This window comes from Pantherophis guttatus, chromosome 12, assembly GCF_059756535.1.
Source record: "Pantherophis guttatus breed Tessera chromosome 12, ASM5975653v1, whole genome shotgun sequence".
Taxonomy (NCBI): Eukaryota; Metazoa; Chordata; class Lepidosauria; order Squamata; family Colubridae; genus Pantherophis; species Pantherophis guttatus.
Genome location: NC_142074.1, coordinates 26399940 through 26417385, shown reverse-complemented (window position 1 = coordinate 26417385; position 17446 = coordinate 26399940). Strand labels below are relative to the sequence as shown.

The 17446-nt window shown below is 47.1% G+C and overlaps 1 protein-coding gene across 4 annotated transcripts; it reads right to left on the bottom strand.

Annotated features, from left to right (window-relative positions):
* Positions 1-35: 35 nt before the first annotated feature.
* Positions 36-17280, bottom strand: OGT (O-linked N-acetylglucosamine (GlcNAc) transferase). Of its 4 annotated transcripts, none has more exons than XM_087877642.1 (23): positions 16841-17248; positions 14116-14296; positions 11470-11713; positions 10758-10826; positions 7786-7902; positions 6883-6962; positions 6553-6748; positions 6282-6422; positions 5663-5763; positions 5425-5578; positions 5233-5334; positions 4967-5146; positions 4688-4846; positions 4430-4519; positions 3910-4035; positions 3219-3389; positions 2984-3100; positions 2652-2819; positions 2327-2479; positions 1962-2214; positions 1737-1860; positions 228-1558; positions 36-177 (listed from the first exon to the last, which is right to left on the bottom strand). In XM_087877642.1, the coding sequence occupies exons 1-22, from the start codon at positions 16875-16877 to the stop codon at positions 1384-1386; spliced, it is 3138 nt and encodes a 1045-aa protein (XP_087733768.1). In that variant the 5' UTR covers positions 16878-17248; the 3' UTR covers positions 36-177; positions 228-1383. The 4 variants fall into 4 exon arrangements, with proteins under 4 accessions (XP_087733768.1, XP_087733769.1, XP_034297605.1 ...); XM_087877643.1 differs by having other exon boundaries at positions 14116-14266; positions 16841-17222; XM_034441714.3 differs by having other exon boundaries at positions 36-1558; positions 16841-17280.
* Between the last annotated feature and the right edge of the window lie 166 nt (positions 17281-17446).

The window sequence follows — 17446 nt, the reverse complement described above, 5'->3', positions numbered from 1 at the left end:
CCCCACGAGACAAGAAAAGAGGCAGAGACAGTCGGTCACCAGTGATTTCATCTGTATTTGTCAGCCACTCATCCGGACATCAAGGCTGGTACACGCGCAAGCAGAGCCCCAACCGCTTTTCCTCCCCCCACCACACAGGGGCTGCTCCTGGTCAGGACACGAGGCTCACCCCTTCCCCTTTCCTTCCGGGCAGCCCTGCCCATCTCTGCCTCCACCAGGGCAGGGGCTGCATGGGGTGGGGGTCTCCAGAGGCCCTTCCCAGCAGAAACAAAAGCCCTCTTCGGAGCCACTTAAGCAGGAGTGGGGCTATTGAAGGGGTTGCTCGAACAGCACATTAGGGAGCCATCAAGCCCCCCCCCCATGCAGCGCTCTCGGTGGGCCCACCGAGGCTTTGGTTAATTGCAGGCAGAGCAAATTAAGTGGGGGAGGGCTCATTCTTCCCCCTGTCTCTTCAGTTCTGCCTGTCAAGGCTGCCTGCTCCCCAGGCAGGTGGTCAGTGAAAAGCATCCTTCTGTGAAAAGGGAATCCATACCTACCTGGGGCTGCATTTCTGCTGAAGTCAAGAGGCCAGCTGCCCTGCACACAATTGCTTTGTGGCGGAAGGGCCGGTCCCCTATCCATGGGCCAACCTGGTCAAACCAGAGCTTTATTTTGCAAGTCTGTGCTACTGTGCTATGCCTGCAACTCCATACATAATTATTTTTCCTGAAGGATAAGCATTTGGCACCAGGTTGGGTTCAGGGAAAGACGAGACCACCACATTTTAAATTCAATTTATCTTTCCTACAGAGAGGTGCGCTGTTCTGAAGCCAACTGACAAGATGAGGCTTTAAAAAAAGCCCTCACCCGAGTCAAGACAGCACACAAAGCCTAGGAGACGTGTCAGACATTAAGGAGGCCGATGTTGGCTCAAGTGGTTTATAAAACCCGTAAAAAAGCTTCACCAGCAGAGATTCCCAGGGAGGAGCAACTCGAGCTAGCTGGAAACCTTGTCAGACCCACACGTGTACCAACAGGAATACCCGAAAAACCAATCTTTTAAAAAAGCTCCAGTTCCAATCCACAAAGGAAGATTTAACTTCTAGGGAAACTGAATCCATCCATGAAATGGCAGCTGCCTGGCTGTCCTACACCTTTCCTTGTAGAGCCCAGCCCAGAGACGCCTACCGGGGCCTGGCAGAGCTGAGCGGCAAATGCTTCAGCCAGGACAAGCAGCTCCAGCTCTTCCGTCATGCAGGAGGAAAGTCCGGCTGGGCTCTCCAGTTCCAACCACAGATCCTTTCTGCTAGGAGTTCCAGGCAGAGGAAGGAAGCAGAGGTGAAGTCCCTTTTGGTGGCCTCTGCTCAGGAGCCTCCTGACAGCTTCCACACATGGGCGGGCGACCTAGGCAGATTCGCCACTCTCCAGGGAATTGACGATGTGCTCCGGCTTGTTGCCAGCTGCACAGTGCTCCCACATCTGGAGATAAAGCCGCTCCAACTCCATGGTGTACTGCTTGGTGTTGAACAGGGGGCTGGATATTCTCTGCTTCCAGACCTTGCCACGAATCTTCTTCAGGCTGCAGAGAGAGAACAAACCCCCAATGAGTAGAAGCCCATCCCTCAGAAACTCACCCTTCCTCAGGTTCTGACTATTTGGCCCAGGCATTCCTCCAGTCCCCGGGCTTTTGAAGGGATATGCTGCGCTTTCAGGACTGAACGCACACTAGCATTCCCACCCCTCAGAAACACACTTACTATTCTAGATCCGTTCCCAGTTTCACCGCAATGTCTTCATATTCCTGCCGACTCTTTGCGATGAGTTCAAGGCAGCCCAGGCAAGTCAGCTGGGAGGCTGCCACCCGGGAGGCCAGCGTCTCTCCTGGAGACAAAAGACAAGAGGCTCACAGCTGTTTGGCCACAGGCCACTTTCTTGACATATTGAGGAAGGGGCTGGATGGGAAGAGCCCCCCCACCCCTTACCTGGCATCGTGACCATTGGAGTCCCAGCCCAAAGCACGTCCATCCCTGTGGTATGGCCGTTACAAAGGGGGGTGTCAAGGCAGACATCGGCCAGTTGGCCCCTCCTCACGTGCTCTTCTTTGGGAGCCACAGGGGAGAAGATGATGCGGTTCTGGGGCAGGCCCATGTTCTGAGCATACTGCTGGATATTTGGCTCCCCCACGGCTGGGAATCGCAATAGCCATAAAACACTGTTTGGAACTCGCTTCAGGATCTAAAGGGAGGAAAGACAACGTTTTAGGCACATGCAACGTAACCTAGACAAAACTCCATCCTCAAGTCCATGTTTTAGAAAGAACCCAGAGAGACCACAGCCAATTACTCACATTAGCCCACATTTGCAGAGTGGACGGGTCAATCTTATAAAGCTGATTGAAGTTACAATAGACAACTGAATCTTCAGGCAGCCCATATTGGGACCGAGTGGTGACAATGATGGTGCGTGGAACCTCCTCTCCAGTTGCAGCTTTGTTGTTGATCTAAATGGAAGAATTCACTCAGGGAGGCTGTTGAGCCTTCAAGGCTGCAGGCCTTCCTCTACTGCCTTCCACAAGGCCGGTTCCCTCTTCCACCCTCCTTCCCCAATCAAAACCCTCAACTGTTAAGAGCCCCAGAATCCCAAACCAGGAGGCGGGACACAGAGCTTTTCACCTGGGTAGTTGCTAATCCATTGCTAATGTTAAATCCGTTTATTGTTATCTGAATTTGTCCACGGTTTATCATATCAATCACAGCTTCGGCAATCGTGTTCATGGGGATGACGGGCATGCTGAGACCAGCACTGCTGTCTGCATTGTCTCCTCCATCAGGACATTTCATCTAGAAGCCGAGAGGCAAACCCCACGTTTTCAGAAAGAGGAAGCAGCGAAGCATAAAATCTAGCCAGTCCAACTTCATACACACCCTCTCCTTCCTTGAAGGTTAGCCTTTTCAGTTCCCCATTTGCAACTTTCTAGAAGACGGCCTGCATGCTCGTGACTCACCTTTACTATTTTTACGTCAGGTAGGCTGTCCAGGAAGGCCTTTAGATCAATGCCGTTCAGAACAATTCGGTTATCATAAATATGCCCGTTTGATTTGAAGTCAATAACTGCTTTTTTCTGAAAGAAAAGAAATGCTTTGAGAAGGCTGGATTTGGGGCTTCTGTTAACTTCAGAGGAAACGCCGAGAGAAACAAAGCTGGCAGACTCCAGCCTTGCTCGCTGAACCCTACAGTACCTTCAGGTGTGGGAACATGTTTGCATGATCTCCAATGAAGAACGTATTGGGCATGTAAGCCAGCTTTTCGGAGTACTGCTCAGCTACTTCTATGGGTGAAGTTTCTTTGTCTGTGATGATGTAATCCATGAATAAGGCGCCGCTAGTCCCTGGATAGCCCAGCCACATAGCCTAGAAGTGAAGATAAAATGTGTCTGGGGTCAAGGTCACCCACAACCCCAACAGTGTCCTGAAAGAACATTCAGAGTTTATATTCACAAAATAGCAATTATCACAACCAGCCATGGAATCTTTCAGAAAATTTCTGGAGACAACATAGACCTGATGACTACTTCATATATTTAGTGGATAACTTAAGAGCAAAAGTTTTTTTTTTTTTAAATCCATTTAGATAGTCTTAAAATATGCTAGATAAATTGTCACTATAATCTCTGCATGGTAAGCAGGAAGATCTGAAGACTGAAAGAGTTTATTTGTAACACGAAATTTAGGCCATTCCCGTGTGACCCAATGTCAAGGCAGGACAAACAATTTTTATCACGCACCAAAATCATTGTTATTCCTTTGTAAAATAATCTGGATAAAATTCGCCTACTATTTGTACAAAAAAAGTCTGAAGGAAGTAGAAGGTAATTTTCACAGAAAGAAGCCCAGTATGTTTGACCAGAAGCATCTGAAGTGACTGCATTACCTGGATTGGTGCTGGCCTGAGGGCAAACAGCTCGTTCCGGGCTCCCTTGGTATAGCCGTTCATGTTAATGAGGATATGTATGCCGTCCTGGTGGATGCGATCAGCGGCTTTCCCATTGCACGGAACCTTGGGAGCCAAAATTAAAGTGCACTGCTAAGCCATCTTTCTGCTTTGCTCAAGGATGGCAACCAACATTCATGGACTGAGATATCAGGGCAATATTTGACTTTGTTTTCCAAAGATAGAGATTCAAGAAGACATCACAGATTTTGCTGCAACTTCTAAATCTCCGAGCAGAAATATGGGCCGGTTATTCTGAATGCCAGAGTGTGGCTTTTAATTTCCATGGTCGTTAAAACTAGTAGAGTGCATGCCTTGTCCTTCATATTGTGTTGCTCAACACTGGAACTAAAGTCATTTTCCTCTCAAGCTGAAGACAATGCCCCGCCATCTTTACCCCAAAGCCATGCTATTCTATGAAGCTTCCTATGCTCAGCCCCCGACATTCAGAGATTCTTACCTGAGATAAATCAATGAAATGATTTGCTTCAGCCATCACTTTTACTCTGAAGTTTGTGCCATCATCAGGGCTCAGCGCATAGCAAAACACCTAGAAGGGAGCAACACTGCAATGCTTGGGACTCAGGATCCCCAGAGGCTGCTTTCCACAGCATGTTATAAAAGAGAGCTGCATTTATAAAAGGCGCAACCCACCACTGCAAGTCAGGACACCCTATCAGAATCAGCAAGGTGTCAACTTCCTCGAAAGGCCCCTTACCTCAAATTTGTCCGGGTTGTGCATGCCTGGGATTGACTGCATGAGGTGCGACGTGGGGTGATTCCCAAAGTCGGAGCTGACATAGCCCACACGGAGCCGGCCTTCGCTGGCCTTCAACTCCTTAGGGTGTTCATAGGGGGGCTTGTGAAGCACGTTGATCTGGCAAGGAAAAAAATAGCAGCTACTTATAGTGCATTAAAAAAGGACCCCCCCCTCTCCTACCAAGCCTGTGTCTTCTAAAAGAGTGAATGCTGTGAAGCTTCTGAGGGATGAACCCACCTTGTCCAGACAGAGGTTTCCATGTCGTTCCGCAATAGCCTTTCGGAAGTTATGAGACAACGGGTAGAGCATGCTGTGATGAGGGTGGACGGAAGGGAGTCGGTTCTTCTCCAGCTGATCAGCAACTATGGTAACCAGCTTCTTCATTCGTTCATCATAATCGGTCCAGTCACAAACAATCTTAAAAAGAAAAAGCAGCTGCCTGTGTAGCTTGCAAATACAGAAAAGCTGCCCGATTTTCCAAGAATACCAACGAGTCTCCTTACCTGCAAACAGTGGGCCAAATTGCAATAGGCATCAGGGAAGTCAGGTTTCAGTTTCAGAGCAGTGCGGTATGAAGCAATGGCTTCCGGTATGTTCCCTGAATCCTGGAAGCAGAGGAAGAGGAGCTACATGAGAACAGCTGCTTGCTGCCACAGCCACCAAATGTGACCTGGACCAGACCAAACCAGACCTACCTTGTGGATGGAAGCCAGGTTGCTGTGGGCATCGGCAAAGGCAGGGTTTATCTGGATGGCCCGTGTGTAGCACTGCAGAGCTCCCTGGACATCCTGCATCTCCTTTAAGGTGTTCCCCATGTTTGAGTATGCATCGGCAAACGTGGGGCTGATTCTAAGTCACAGAAAAAGGGGTTATAAGGAAGGGCACTGTTCACAGCAGAAGAATCCCAGCCATTCCAAATGTTTAAAGCCTTACCTGATAGCTTCCTTGTAATGCATGAGTGCCTCCTGCAGCTTTCCCTGCTGCTGGAGAACGCTTGCTAAATTGGAATGGGCGGCTGCAAATTCTGGGAAAACCTGCAGGGAATGAGATGGCCTTAGTTCTTCCAAGAAAATCCCAGTCTCTAGGATCCAAATCACTTTTGTATCATTTTTAACTTAAAAAGTACTGAAACATAATTTATGTATATTGAGTGACATACCCTATGCCTTCCTGGAGCTGCCCATAACCGATGTGTGCCGTGAATTGATCTTCCCACCCTGTTTAGGTACTGTGTGTACTCCCCCCCCCCACACACACAGCCCTTCCCTTGAGCCCATCTCTCCTGTTCTCTGATCTTTCTCTTCCTGCACTAACTGGCCAGCGAGAGGAGAGGGATTTTCAATCTCCCAGCAGAAGCCCCGTAGAAAGAGAAGCAAAATGTAATCCTTTCCAAAAGGTATTCAAAATTGTAGAGAATAATCTCCCTCCTTTCCCAAGATGACGTTCTTAGCCTTTATTTCTACAATTCAAGGCTACCAAATTAAAGGAAGGTGGGCCAGGCTTCTAGGCACAAGTCTGAGGCTGACTGTCATGGATAGATTGACAAGCTGACCTCAAGAGCTTTACGGTAGAGGCGAACAGCCTCCTCGATATTTCCTTGTTCCCGCTTGATATTTGCTAGGTTATTGAGGGAATCTGCGTGAGTGGGACACAGGCGAAGGGCTGTGTTGTAACATTCCTCTGCTTCAGCAACCTGTTGACACAGATGACACAAAGTTTAGTATTTTTAAAAAAGAGAGAAGGACCACTCTCTTTCAAAAGTGGAGCCAAAGCTTCCACGATGCAACCTGGCCCACCCTGGCTAGTGAGAAACAGTTTCTTACGCTGCCTTTCTCCTTAAGGGCGTTGGCCAGGTTGCAGTAAGCATCGGGGAAGTGCGGCTGCAGCTCAATGGCACGCTTGTAGGTGTCTATGGCCAAGTCAATCAGCCCCTGTTCATAATAGACGCAGGCCAGGTTGCCATGCACAACTGCATGGTTTGGACTCAGGCTCAGGGCTCTCAGGTAGGCTGCAACAGCTCTAAAACGAGACACTAGAAATCAAGCTGATGATCCTTGGGGAACATTGCACAAAAGGCTGCCTTGGTGCACCCCCATTCCCAGGGGGATAAAAAGCCAAGCCCTTCTTGGGAAGGATTGGTTTTGTTGGATTACCTGTCAAATATCCGGGCTTCCTTCAAGACATTCCCCAGATTGATGTAAGCATCCAAGAAGTTTGGGTCAAGGGTCACAGCCTTAGAAAATTGAAAAAACCGTAAGAGGTTTGCTTTAGACCAGCTGACTCTGCTTCCTAGTGAAGCAAAGGTAATACTGAAATCACATTTGAAGGCCGTGTCCCTGGGAAGTCTCTTTCATCTCCTCTCTCTAATTTACCATCTTAGATGACTACATATGTACATATGGGAAAGTAAAGATATGCTGTGGTTGAAACCCAAAGCTAATAAGCTGACACGCTCTACTCCGCACCGGTTGGCACCTCCTTAAAGCAGTTCCATCTTCCCTGGGCTGGTACAGTTGCGTGGGGTCTCTGGTTAAGGGTTACTGATAGGTGCCCACACCTATTCCAAAGGGTTTTGTAGTACTTTCTCATGACCATTTTCCCGAGGACAAATGGCTATCATGTGAGCCCAGGAAAAGATGCAAGTTTTTCAAGGACGTTGACAACACATATGCTCATTCCTTGGAGCAATATATCCTGCGACACAAGCTCACGTCAAAGAGGGAGGGAATAAGGTTGGTCCTATAGTGTATTTTACATGAAACACCACCACAGTAATCCTTAAGATTTCACCCACCCACCATCCATTTCTATTGTGATTAACTCACTGCAGGCCTCCCTCCTCTTCATTATTATTCTTCCCAAAGCTTGGAAGTGATAAAAATCCAGGAGTTCCAAAAGCCTTTTTTCTTCCTGATCGCTTCTAATAAGGCATCAATTTTGAGGCACACAAACCGTGTATAGAAGCACCAATTCAACCTGCTTTTGTCCCAGGAAGCCAGGCTCTCTCCCTGTTAAAGCATTTTGAAAATGGAATGTTAACAGTCCCAAACAGTTACCTTTTCAAAGTGATGAATGGCAAGCCAGATTTCTCCTTGAGCATTGAACACACAGCCAAGGTTACTCCATGCAACTGCAAAATTGGGTTGCGTTTCAATTGCCTTCAAATAACAGGCCTTGGAAGGGTTAAAGATAGATACAAGGGGAGGGAATAATTGCACAAAGAAAATTGAGAAAAACATCGTTAGTATACCTTCTCCAACCCGCCAAAAGTGATCCTGCAGTATAGGCTTGCTTGCGCCAAAACTAAAGGGTTGTAAACAGCTGGCTGATCCTGCGCTGGCGCAAACCAAAACCCGAGGGCAAACCCACCATCCTCAGTTAGACTGATCCGCGCATTGCAATCCTTACTCAGCCCAGGAAATTCCCCGTCCCCCTTCCCTCCCTGACCTCCAGGGTCATTGCATTCCTGTGAAATCCAAAGCAAGCATCAATTGCAGATGCAACTTTTAACAGTGGCTTGGAAAGCAAGTGGAGGAGAAAGCATCTAAAGCAGCTGGGTGACGCTTAACCAGGCCTTTCCAAAGGAGCTACCAAAAACAGGCAGCACATGCAACGGATGCCTTTAAGTGGACAGCCCCCTTTCAACTCCAGGGCTCTGTCCTGATCTTGCCTTTCTCCACATCTCAGCGCCACCTTCAGCTTCCAAAACCTCAAATACCAGCTTTGCCCAAAGGTTCAGGTCCCTGCAATGCAAGCGCAAGACGCCGCAAGCGCTCCCTAACAGCGCGCCGCTGCGCTATCGCTGCAAACTGCACTGTGTAGAACGCCCCGGAGACTGTGAACGGCCAGCCAGACTGATTAATCTTCCAGAGAGGCCTCTGTAAAAACTGTTAGTGTTCAATTTGTGTCTGAAATCTGAATGCAGTTGCAAAGCCAATTTTATCGAAAATCCTACAGCACAGGGCTCAGGAAGCCACGCAGTTAGAGATGAATCGTATCTGATCAACCATTCACAAGGGCACAATCGCACGCAAGGCGCATTTCCGCTGCGCAGCCTTTGCGCTACTGCAGGATCACAGCGCAGCATCATCAGAAGAGCAGAACGCTGCAATCCAAACAAAGAAGAAAAAGGAAAAAAATGAACAACCAGGAAGAGTTAGAAGCTTTAACTATAGTAACTTCAATTATTTTTTTTTACATCTTTAATTTACTTTTACAATATATCTTTGAAAGAATTGTGGCTAGGATTATAAAATATTCTCTAACATTACTTGTTGTACATTAAATACTTAAACTGTTTCTGAAGCCACAAGACAGAAGATTCAGGCATGGAGGCAAATGGTTTTGCTGTGGCAGTTACAAACCCGTTACCATATTTCTCATGTGAGTTTTCGGTGCGTTCCTTGCTGGAAGAGGAGGAGGAGGAGTGTGTCTGCCCTAGATCCAGGCCTCGAGCTCCCTTCAGCGAGGCACCTTACGCATGGAATAGGAGGTTTCACCCACCTGAAACCTTCTAAATACAATATCAATGGTGAAAAACCAAAAACAAGAGAGAAAATAAAACAAGATCATTAGTAAAAAGTTCAACAAAGCAATTGAAAATCTCTGGATATGTCTAACACAAGGGTTCAGGACAGTTTTCTGTAATATGGGAGACATGCAGACGGGAAGGGGTTAATTGGGGAAACTGCAAACAGCAGGGCAGTTGGAAGAAAGGCTCTGAAATTTCCACAAAACTTACATTTTACTTGAAATAGCAAATATTCTTGCTGGTTTGATCTTACAAATGCACTGACAGCCAAAGAAATACATTGCAATTTATTTCAAGTATGTGTATTATCTTGACGTCTTTTGTTATCTTGCCCTTTTTTACTGGAATTCTCACAGAAACAGAGTCACACTTTCAAACTAGGTGTCTCCAAGCTCTGAAATAAAGAGGTCAGCAACTAAGGCAGGCGCAGTGTCTTGGCCTATACCAGTCACACTAAAAGCTGCAGTGAAGTGCAGTTCACGTTAGCTGTCCACCCGACAGGCTGAGCATCGCTGGTCTTCTCAAAAAGACATTTCACGCCCATCAGCATCCCTTTTCAAGGGCAGCTCCATGGCCCAGCTTGCAAGGCCCAACCGCCAGCCCTTCGGGCAAGCCAAGTCCCCTCCCCCGCCCAGAGGCACAGCAGTCAGCCGGACAGCTACACTCTCCATACACTCCACTTGATAGCATGCGCGCGGGGCTTGAAGCGAAGGACTGCCGCGGAGGTCCTTCTGGTTCCTCCACACTCCTCACCCCTGCTGCGCAAATGCGTAAGGTGGCTTGTAACAAGACAATTCCCCGTTTTCCTTTTTTTGCATTCTAAGTTTTTGTCATGCCAAGAGCCTCGAAACCCATCCTGGTATTCAAATTCTTGGTTGGAAACCAGACTGCTAGAAGCCACCTTTCCACTTAATGTAGCAAGTTTTTCTTTGATCAGGTCATTTTCCAAGCAAACCAACACCTTTATTCAACATTTGGGCAAAAACAGATTGTTTCGAAGAACCCAACTGCAACAATGCTGTTTGCTAGCCTTTCTTCCATGAACCATGTGGGGGCAGGGGGAGGGGAAGGGTTAAAGAATCTCTTTAATGCCATATTCATAGGGTAACATTTGATAAGGTTCTTCTACACTTACAAGCCACAAAGGACTTTAGAAGAGCATTCACAGGAAGCACGGACTAAGTCACTGGCTTGGCATCAGCAGGCAAGCCTCAGTTTGGGACCCATGTTATTTCCAGATCACAGAGTAGTGGTGCCCCTGCCAGTCACTTCACCATAATGGATAGTCTAGTTCTGCAGCAAGACTCAGTGTTCAATTTCTTGCCTTAAAGCAAGGGTTAACATGGGCATGCCATATCTTGCCCTGCCACTACTCTGGGGCAATTCAGAGCCTTCAGCTTTCAGCCACATCTTGGGACTCTTGGAGGTCAGCGGAGAATGGAAGACTTGGTGCAAGCGTTCACATAGTTCAAAAGACTGATTCTACAGAACACCTACCTTGGCTTCTTCCAAGCGACCCAGGGCTTTGAGCAGATTCCCCAGGTCACTACGCACACAGTACAAGTCCTGAAAAGCAAATGGGTTCTGTCAACACCAGCAGAGCCGATCCAGATCAACAGATCAGAAATAGAAAATGAGACTACTGCAATAAAAAAACCTAATCAACAAAGCTTCTAGGGTACTTTTAATAATTTTCTGTAAAGGGGAGGACTGGAAGGTGTCAGTTGGAATCATAAAGTCTCTATAAAATTATCCTGCTGGATAATAGACCTTCATATAGCTTTTACCACACAGCTTATGCACTATGTGCTGGAATTTACTGGAAGCATGAGAAAGTACTTGGAAGCATGAGATTACGGGAAGAGTAGGAGAGATGCCTAAATTAATGGATGGCACCCATCCTTGTAGAAGATGAGAACAAGCTGCTCAAGCAAGCAGTAGGGCAGGATAGCGAATAGAAACTCGTCTGAATACCAATTCTCCCAACAGGATGGACAGGAGCTGTTGCCCAAGGGCGGCTTCTCAAGGGCACCACACTGGGGAATGCTGGTTCAAACAAAGATCAACAGTCCATCCACAGAGCAGCCTTAAGCACACTACTGTCACTCACACAGCAGTAAAAGGCATTTAGGTGCAACCTTGAAGGGCTTTTTCAAACTTCTTTTGGAGAAAAAAGCTTTTCCAAAGGCTTGGCACCATCTCTACTCACAGGGTTGTACTGCAGGGCAGAAACGTAGGCCTGCACTGCCCCTTCCATGTCTCCTGCAGCTACCAAAGCAGCAGCGAGGTTAATGTATCCATCAATGAAGTCTGGCTTGAGGCGAAGAGCATGCCGGTAGTGTTCGATGGCCTCCTGCAGCTGTCCACGTTCCTTGTACACATTTCCCAGATTGGAGTAGGCTTCTGCCAATAAGGGATTCTGCTTGATCGCCAAAGTGCTGAAGTGAGCAGACCTAGAGAAGATACAAAGCAAAGATTTAAGGTGCCTTTATCAAAGTAGTAATTATTCACTGGATTTATGACAGTTTAAGAACTATCAAAAGAATCCAAGTTCAGCATTTGAAAAGGTAATTTTAATTGTGGATTTAAAAAAATTGCCTGCAGGTGTCCACAGTGAACTGCCACTCATTAGAGCACCTCTGTCCATCATTTTTTTTTTTTTGTTTGAGCCTGAGGGCTCTAACAGGCTGCACATATTCACTTCTTCCACGGAAGCCACTGTTAATTTTATTCTTCCAGTGAGCCCTGGAACTTTAGGTGAAATACAGGACTCTCTGAAAACATGTGGTGTGGCAGAGAAGCTGGGTTTCCACCTAAGGCATCCTGCTGAAGAGAACGATGAGCAAAAGCTACCTTAATCTAGAACACTGGGACAGGGCACATTATCTTCAGTCTCTTTCTCAACAATTATTGCAGCAGCAGCAGCAGCAGCAATGGTAATCTCATATGCACGGCCTTAAGAACCAAGGACTGCTGATACACAATACAGTTGTGCTCATAAGTTTACATACCCTAGCAGAATTTATGATTTCCTGGCCATTTTTCAGAGAATACGAATGATAACATGAAAACCTTTCTTTCACTCATGGTTAGTGTTTGGCTGAAGCCATTTATTATCAATCAACTGTTTACTCTTTTTCAATCATGACAACAGAAACTACCCAAATGACCCTGATCACACTGATGATTGTGGCCTGATAACATGCACACAGGGGTGTGAATGGCTATTAAAGGTAACCATCCTCACCTATGATCTGTTTGCATGTAACTAGTGTGTGTATATAAAAGGTCAATGAGTTTCTGGCCTCCTAACAGACCCTTGCATCCTTCATCCAGTGCTGCACTGACGTTTCTGGATTCTGAGTCATGGGGAAAGCAAAAGAATTGTCAAAGGATCTGCGGGAAAACGTAGTTGAACTGTATAAAACAGGAAAGGGATATAAAAAGATATCCAAGGAATTGAGAATGCCAATCAGCAGTGTTCAAACTTTAATCAAGAAGTGGAAAATGAGGGGTTCTGTTGAAACAAACCACGGTCAGGTAGACCAACTAAATTTTCAGTCACAACTGCCAGGAAAATTGTTCGGGATCCAAAGAAAAACCCACAAATAACTTCAGGTAAAATACAGGATTCTCTGAAAACATGTGGTGTGGCTGTTGCAAGATGCACAATAAGGAGGCACTGGAAGAAAGATGGACTATATGGTCGAGTCGCCAGAAGAAAACCATTACTATGCAAATGCCACGAAGTATCCCACTTACAATATGCCAAACAGCAGAGACAAGCCTCAAACTTTCTGGCACAATGTAATTTGGAGTGTTGAGACCAAAATCGAGCTTTTCGGCCACAACCATAAATGCTACATTTGGAGAGGGGTCAACAAGGCCTATGATGAAAAGTACACCATTCCTACTGTGAAACATGGAGGTGGATCGCTGATGTTTTGGGGATGTGTGAGCTACAAAGGCACAGGAAATTTGGTCAGAATTGATGGCACGATGAATGCAGTATGTTATCAAAAGATACTGGAGGACAATTTGCATTCATCAGCCCAGAAGTTACGCATGGGACGTACTTGGACATTCCAACATGGCAATGATCCTAAACACAAGGCCAAGTTGACCTGTCATTGGCTACAGCAGAATAAAGTGAAGGTTCTGGAGCTGTCATTGATGTTAAAGGGGACAATACACTGTATTAAGAACTGGGGTATGGAAACTTGTGATCAGGGTCATTTGGGTAGTTTCTGTTGTCATTATGATTGAAAAAGAGTAAACACAACTGATTGATAATAAATGGCTTCAGCCAAACACTAACCATGAGTGAAAGAAAAGCTTTCGTGTTATCAATCATATTCTCTGAAAAATGGCCAAGAAATCATAAATTCTGCCAGGGTATGTAAACTTATGAACACAACTGTATATCTTTCGTCATGTATTACAGTAATAAGACAAAGAAAACTATCACACAAATGGTATTTCCCAGAACAATGAGACCCTGTTCACACACACACACAAGCTAAGGTGTCATCTAATATGAGATGCACTTTTTAATACTGTATTGTTTTTGGATTCCTGAGAAGCAGCTGATTCAGAAACATTCTGTTTCAGTTCAACATTTCTTGCTATTTCCCAATTCTGTCATGTTACCAGAAACTTTAGTTGAAGGTAGGATGTACTTGCAATGGGGCTTCCTGCATATTTAATATATTTTGAAATATTCCATCAAATTTAAACAACACAGAAAACTTTTGGGAGAGTTGAGTGGGAGCATCAGAATGCCATCCCGGTGCCCAGCGTCTGTCTTTCTAAGCAGTGCCCTAAGCAATGGGCAGAAAGGCACCAGCTTCCTTACCTGTCCAGTCTGCGGCACTGGAAGTGAATGGAGGACAGCAGTAAGAGCACTCCCGTGTTGTCAGGCTCTTGGCGCCAAAGCTGCATGCAGTGCCTCTCGGCTGCTTCAAAATCTCCTGCTTGATACTCCCGGTGAGCCAACTCCGCTAACCCTTGGAAGGAAAGCATACGTTTCGTTGGTTCTGAAGAATCACCAAAACATTCAGGGGAGGGAGGGGAGGAAAACAAAAAGTTAGAAAATGGATAAACAATGGATAATAAAAATGGGTAAACAATGGTGTACAAATTAAAAGATGAAATGCCAACATCCAAGGGGTATTTGATGATTAAAAACAGACATATGACTTCCTAACTTAATGGTGAATGATGGTAATTGTCAGGCTGCAAAGATGTCGATCCTTTCCTTGACTAATAACTCCCCCCTCCGCCCCCAATCTTGGCATCTTCAGCTTTGCCTCAGCCATGACCCAGACTGTCTGCTTTAGGCTTGGTGGCAATCTTTCACAAACACTTTCTTTAAAACAGGCCAATGTTAGGACTATACCATCATTCAACACAAGCCTTAATGTTAAAATCAAAATATCCATGTGAGAAAATAAAAACATGATTCCATGCAATGAAATGATCGCATACAGCAGGTATTGTTATCTGCCAAATAAACTTAACATTGCTGAGAAGACCTCCAGACTTTGTTCAGAGAGAGCTATAGACCACTGGTTTTCCTGTGTGTTCATCAGCTCCAGAGCAAGATTCTCTTTCTCCCCAATAAAATCAGGAGAGGGGAGATAATGAAACTCAACATTTGCTGGACTAGGAATCAGATTTTTTTAATACCCTTGAAAATTAAAACACTGAATGAAACAATGCCTAAAATTAATTCAAGCCTGATAAGGTGTTATGAACTAAAGTGAATTATTTATCACAAGCTACAGTATTACAAATAGTAAATAAGCCAAGTTTGATGAAAAGCTGAACTCGATGTTATCTTCAGAGAAGAAAAGGAAGATTTGCACAAGCTTTGAAAACAGGCTCATAAAAGCTTGCACAACACTTCTCTGTAATTTTCCATCAAGATGGTAAGTTAGCAAATAAATCACGAATCAGAATGCCCACACTTTAAAAAATAATGCAATTTCAACAGCGTTTTTTTTTTTAAAAAGCAGTTTTTTTATAAACAGAAGAGCAGATTATCACAGCCCTCAATGGATGAGGAGTTGCTTAATACTGGGGCCCGCAAAGAAATTGTATATGAAAAAGACCAATTCTTTTCCTTTTAGCTGTTTTTCATCTGAACCATTTGTAACCTGCCCAAAGTGATTTATTCCAGTACCTAACATATAATTATATCTATTTAAAAGGCAGGTAAAAGTCACTTGCCCAATTCAATAGATAGAGTTTGTCGGATAATTTTGAACTGTCTTCAACTCTTTAGCCACTTGAGAACAACCTTATACTATTATGTAATGCAGCAGTAAGATTCTATAGATTAAAAATTCATCCAGAAACCCTAGGAAGAAAACATCCACAGCACTTGTCTATAACAGTGAAGTAGGAACTGAATACAAGCAACTCAAATACAAGGGTTATTCTTTATCCCCTTGCTATGCAAGCTAAAAATTTTTAAAAGTGTTATCGGAAGAAAGGTTATCATCTGTGGGGGCAAAAACCACACAGCAGAGGTGCAATTCCTTTTTTAACAGTTAAGACCACACACTAATCTTTAGAATTAGGAAATTTCCTTTAAATTGCGGTTATACTATTTGAAATGTTGAAACATGAAAAATTATACAGCATTCCATTATTTTCATTTGTGTGCATTGTATTCCTACATGAATTTGTTTCGCTTATGGTAAGAAGCCAAATTTGCCCTATCCTTATCTACCCGCTACATATGGCCCTAACCAGGTCCCAGCCCAAGGCTATTAGCTAGCAGCCGCTGCCCTGGATCCCCACCGCTGGAGGCAAGGGACGATCCTTCGGCATTGAAAGCAAGGGTGGGAAGCCCCCGCGAGGGCCCGAGCCTGCCAGGCGTCGCAATTGACCGTCCTCTGGGAAGAAGAAGAAGATTTCTCCGACCACCATTAAACCACAACCACCATTTTGTTGGGAAGGGAACTGTGCAGCGAGGGAGTCCTAAAGGCTCCTTTAGCTGCCCAGAGGCTGCAGGTCGCCTTTCCGGGGCGCCTGCGGGAAGCGCTCCTCGTGTCCGGGGCGCCGGCCCCTGGGGGGAAAAAAACAACACCGCACGGACCCACTGCGCATGTGCACGCGGGGGTCCCGCACCTGCGCCCCCCCTCCGCGCGGCCCATCAGCGAAGCCCCCGGAAAAGCCGGCGGCCCATCGTGGTCGTCCTTCTGCGAGGCTATTGTCAGCGCCCGGGAGGCTTTTTAGCTGCGGCCCGAGGAGCCCCCACGTGCTCCCGCCGCACCTCGGGAAAAACGCCGGCTGTTCCGAGGCCGAAGGATTCCCCTCACGGCGGCTACGAAGGGCTGCTTCTGCTCGGCCTCTCGGCGCCGCCTCAGCCCCTGGCAGCCCCGGAGCCCTCGAGGCAGGGACGGCGCGGCTCTTCCCGGCGGCCCCCCCTCCCCCTCCCCCTCCCCCCCAGCCGTCTCGAGGGCGACGGCGACCGCAGAGGAGGCTCCCGCCCGGGCTGAGGCCTTCTCGGAGCCGCCGCGGGCGCTACGGAGCCCGCGAATGGCGGGAGGCGCGGGCGCGGCGACAGGTACCTGTGCTGTCGGCCACGTTCCCCACGGACGCAGCCATGGCTCCAACAACCGCCTCGCTGGCAATCCGCCTCGGTCCCCGCCGGCTCCCTCGCGCCTCCTCAGGCTGCGGCTCCCGAAATGGCGGCGCGCAAGGAGACGGCGCCTGAGCGAAGCGCCTCGCCGGACCTTCTTTCGCCTGCCACGAAATAGCCCCTGGATTCGGGGTGGGGGGCAATTTGGCTCCCTCCCTTCTGCAAGGGCGACTTTTACGGGAAGGGCGCTGCGCGATCCGCGGCCTCCTGCCTCTCGCTGTTCCAACGGGCCCCAGGTAGAAACGCAGCTCTCCAGGCACCGTCACCCGTAGTCCTCCGCCGGACGCTTCACTGCGCAGAACGCATGCGCCGTAGCTGGACGGCGAGCATTTCCCCCTCCTTTATGGGGGGGTGGGGCGATCGCGGACTGGAAGGAAAAGGGCGGGAATTCGATTGCGACACAGCGGGGGGGGAAAGGGCGCCGCAAGGGGGCGGGGCTCCGTCTCACCACCCCTCCGATGGAGCGCAAAATGGCTGCCTCTTCTTGGCAGATGGGGGGAGAAACGGTGCTGATCCCCCCCTCTCCTTCATAGCT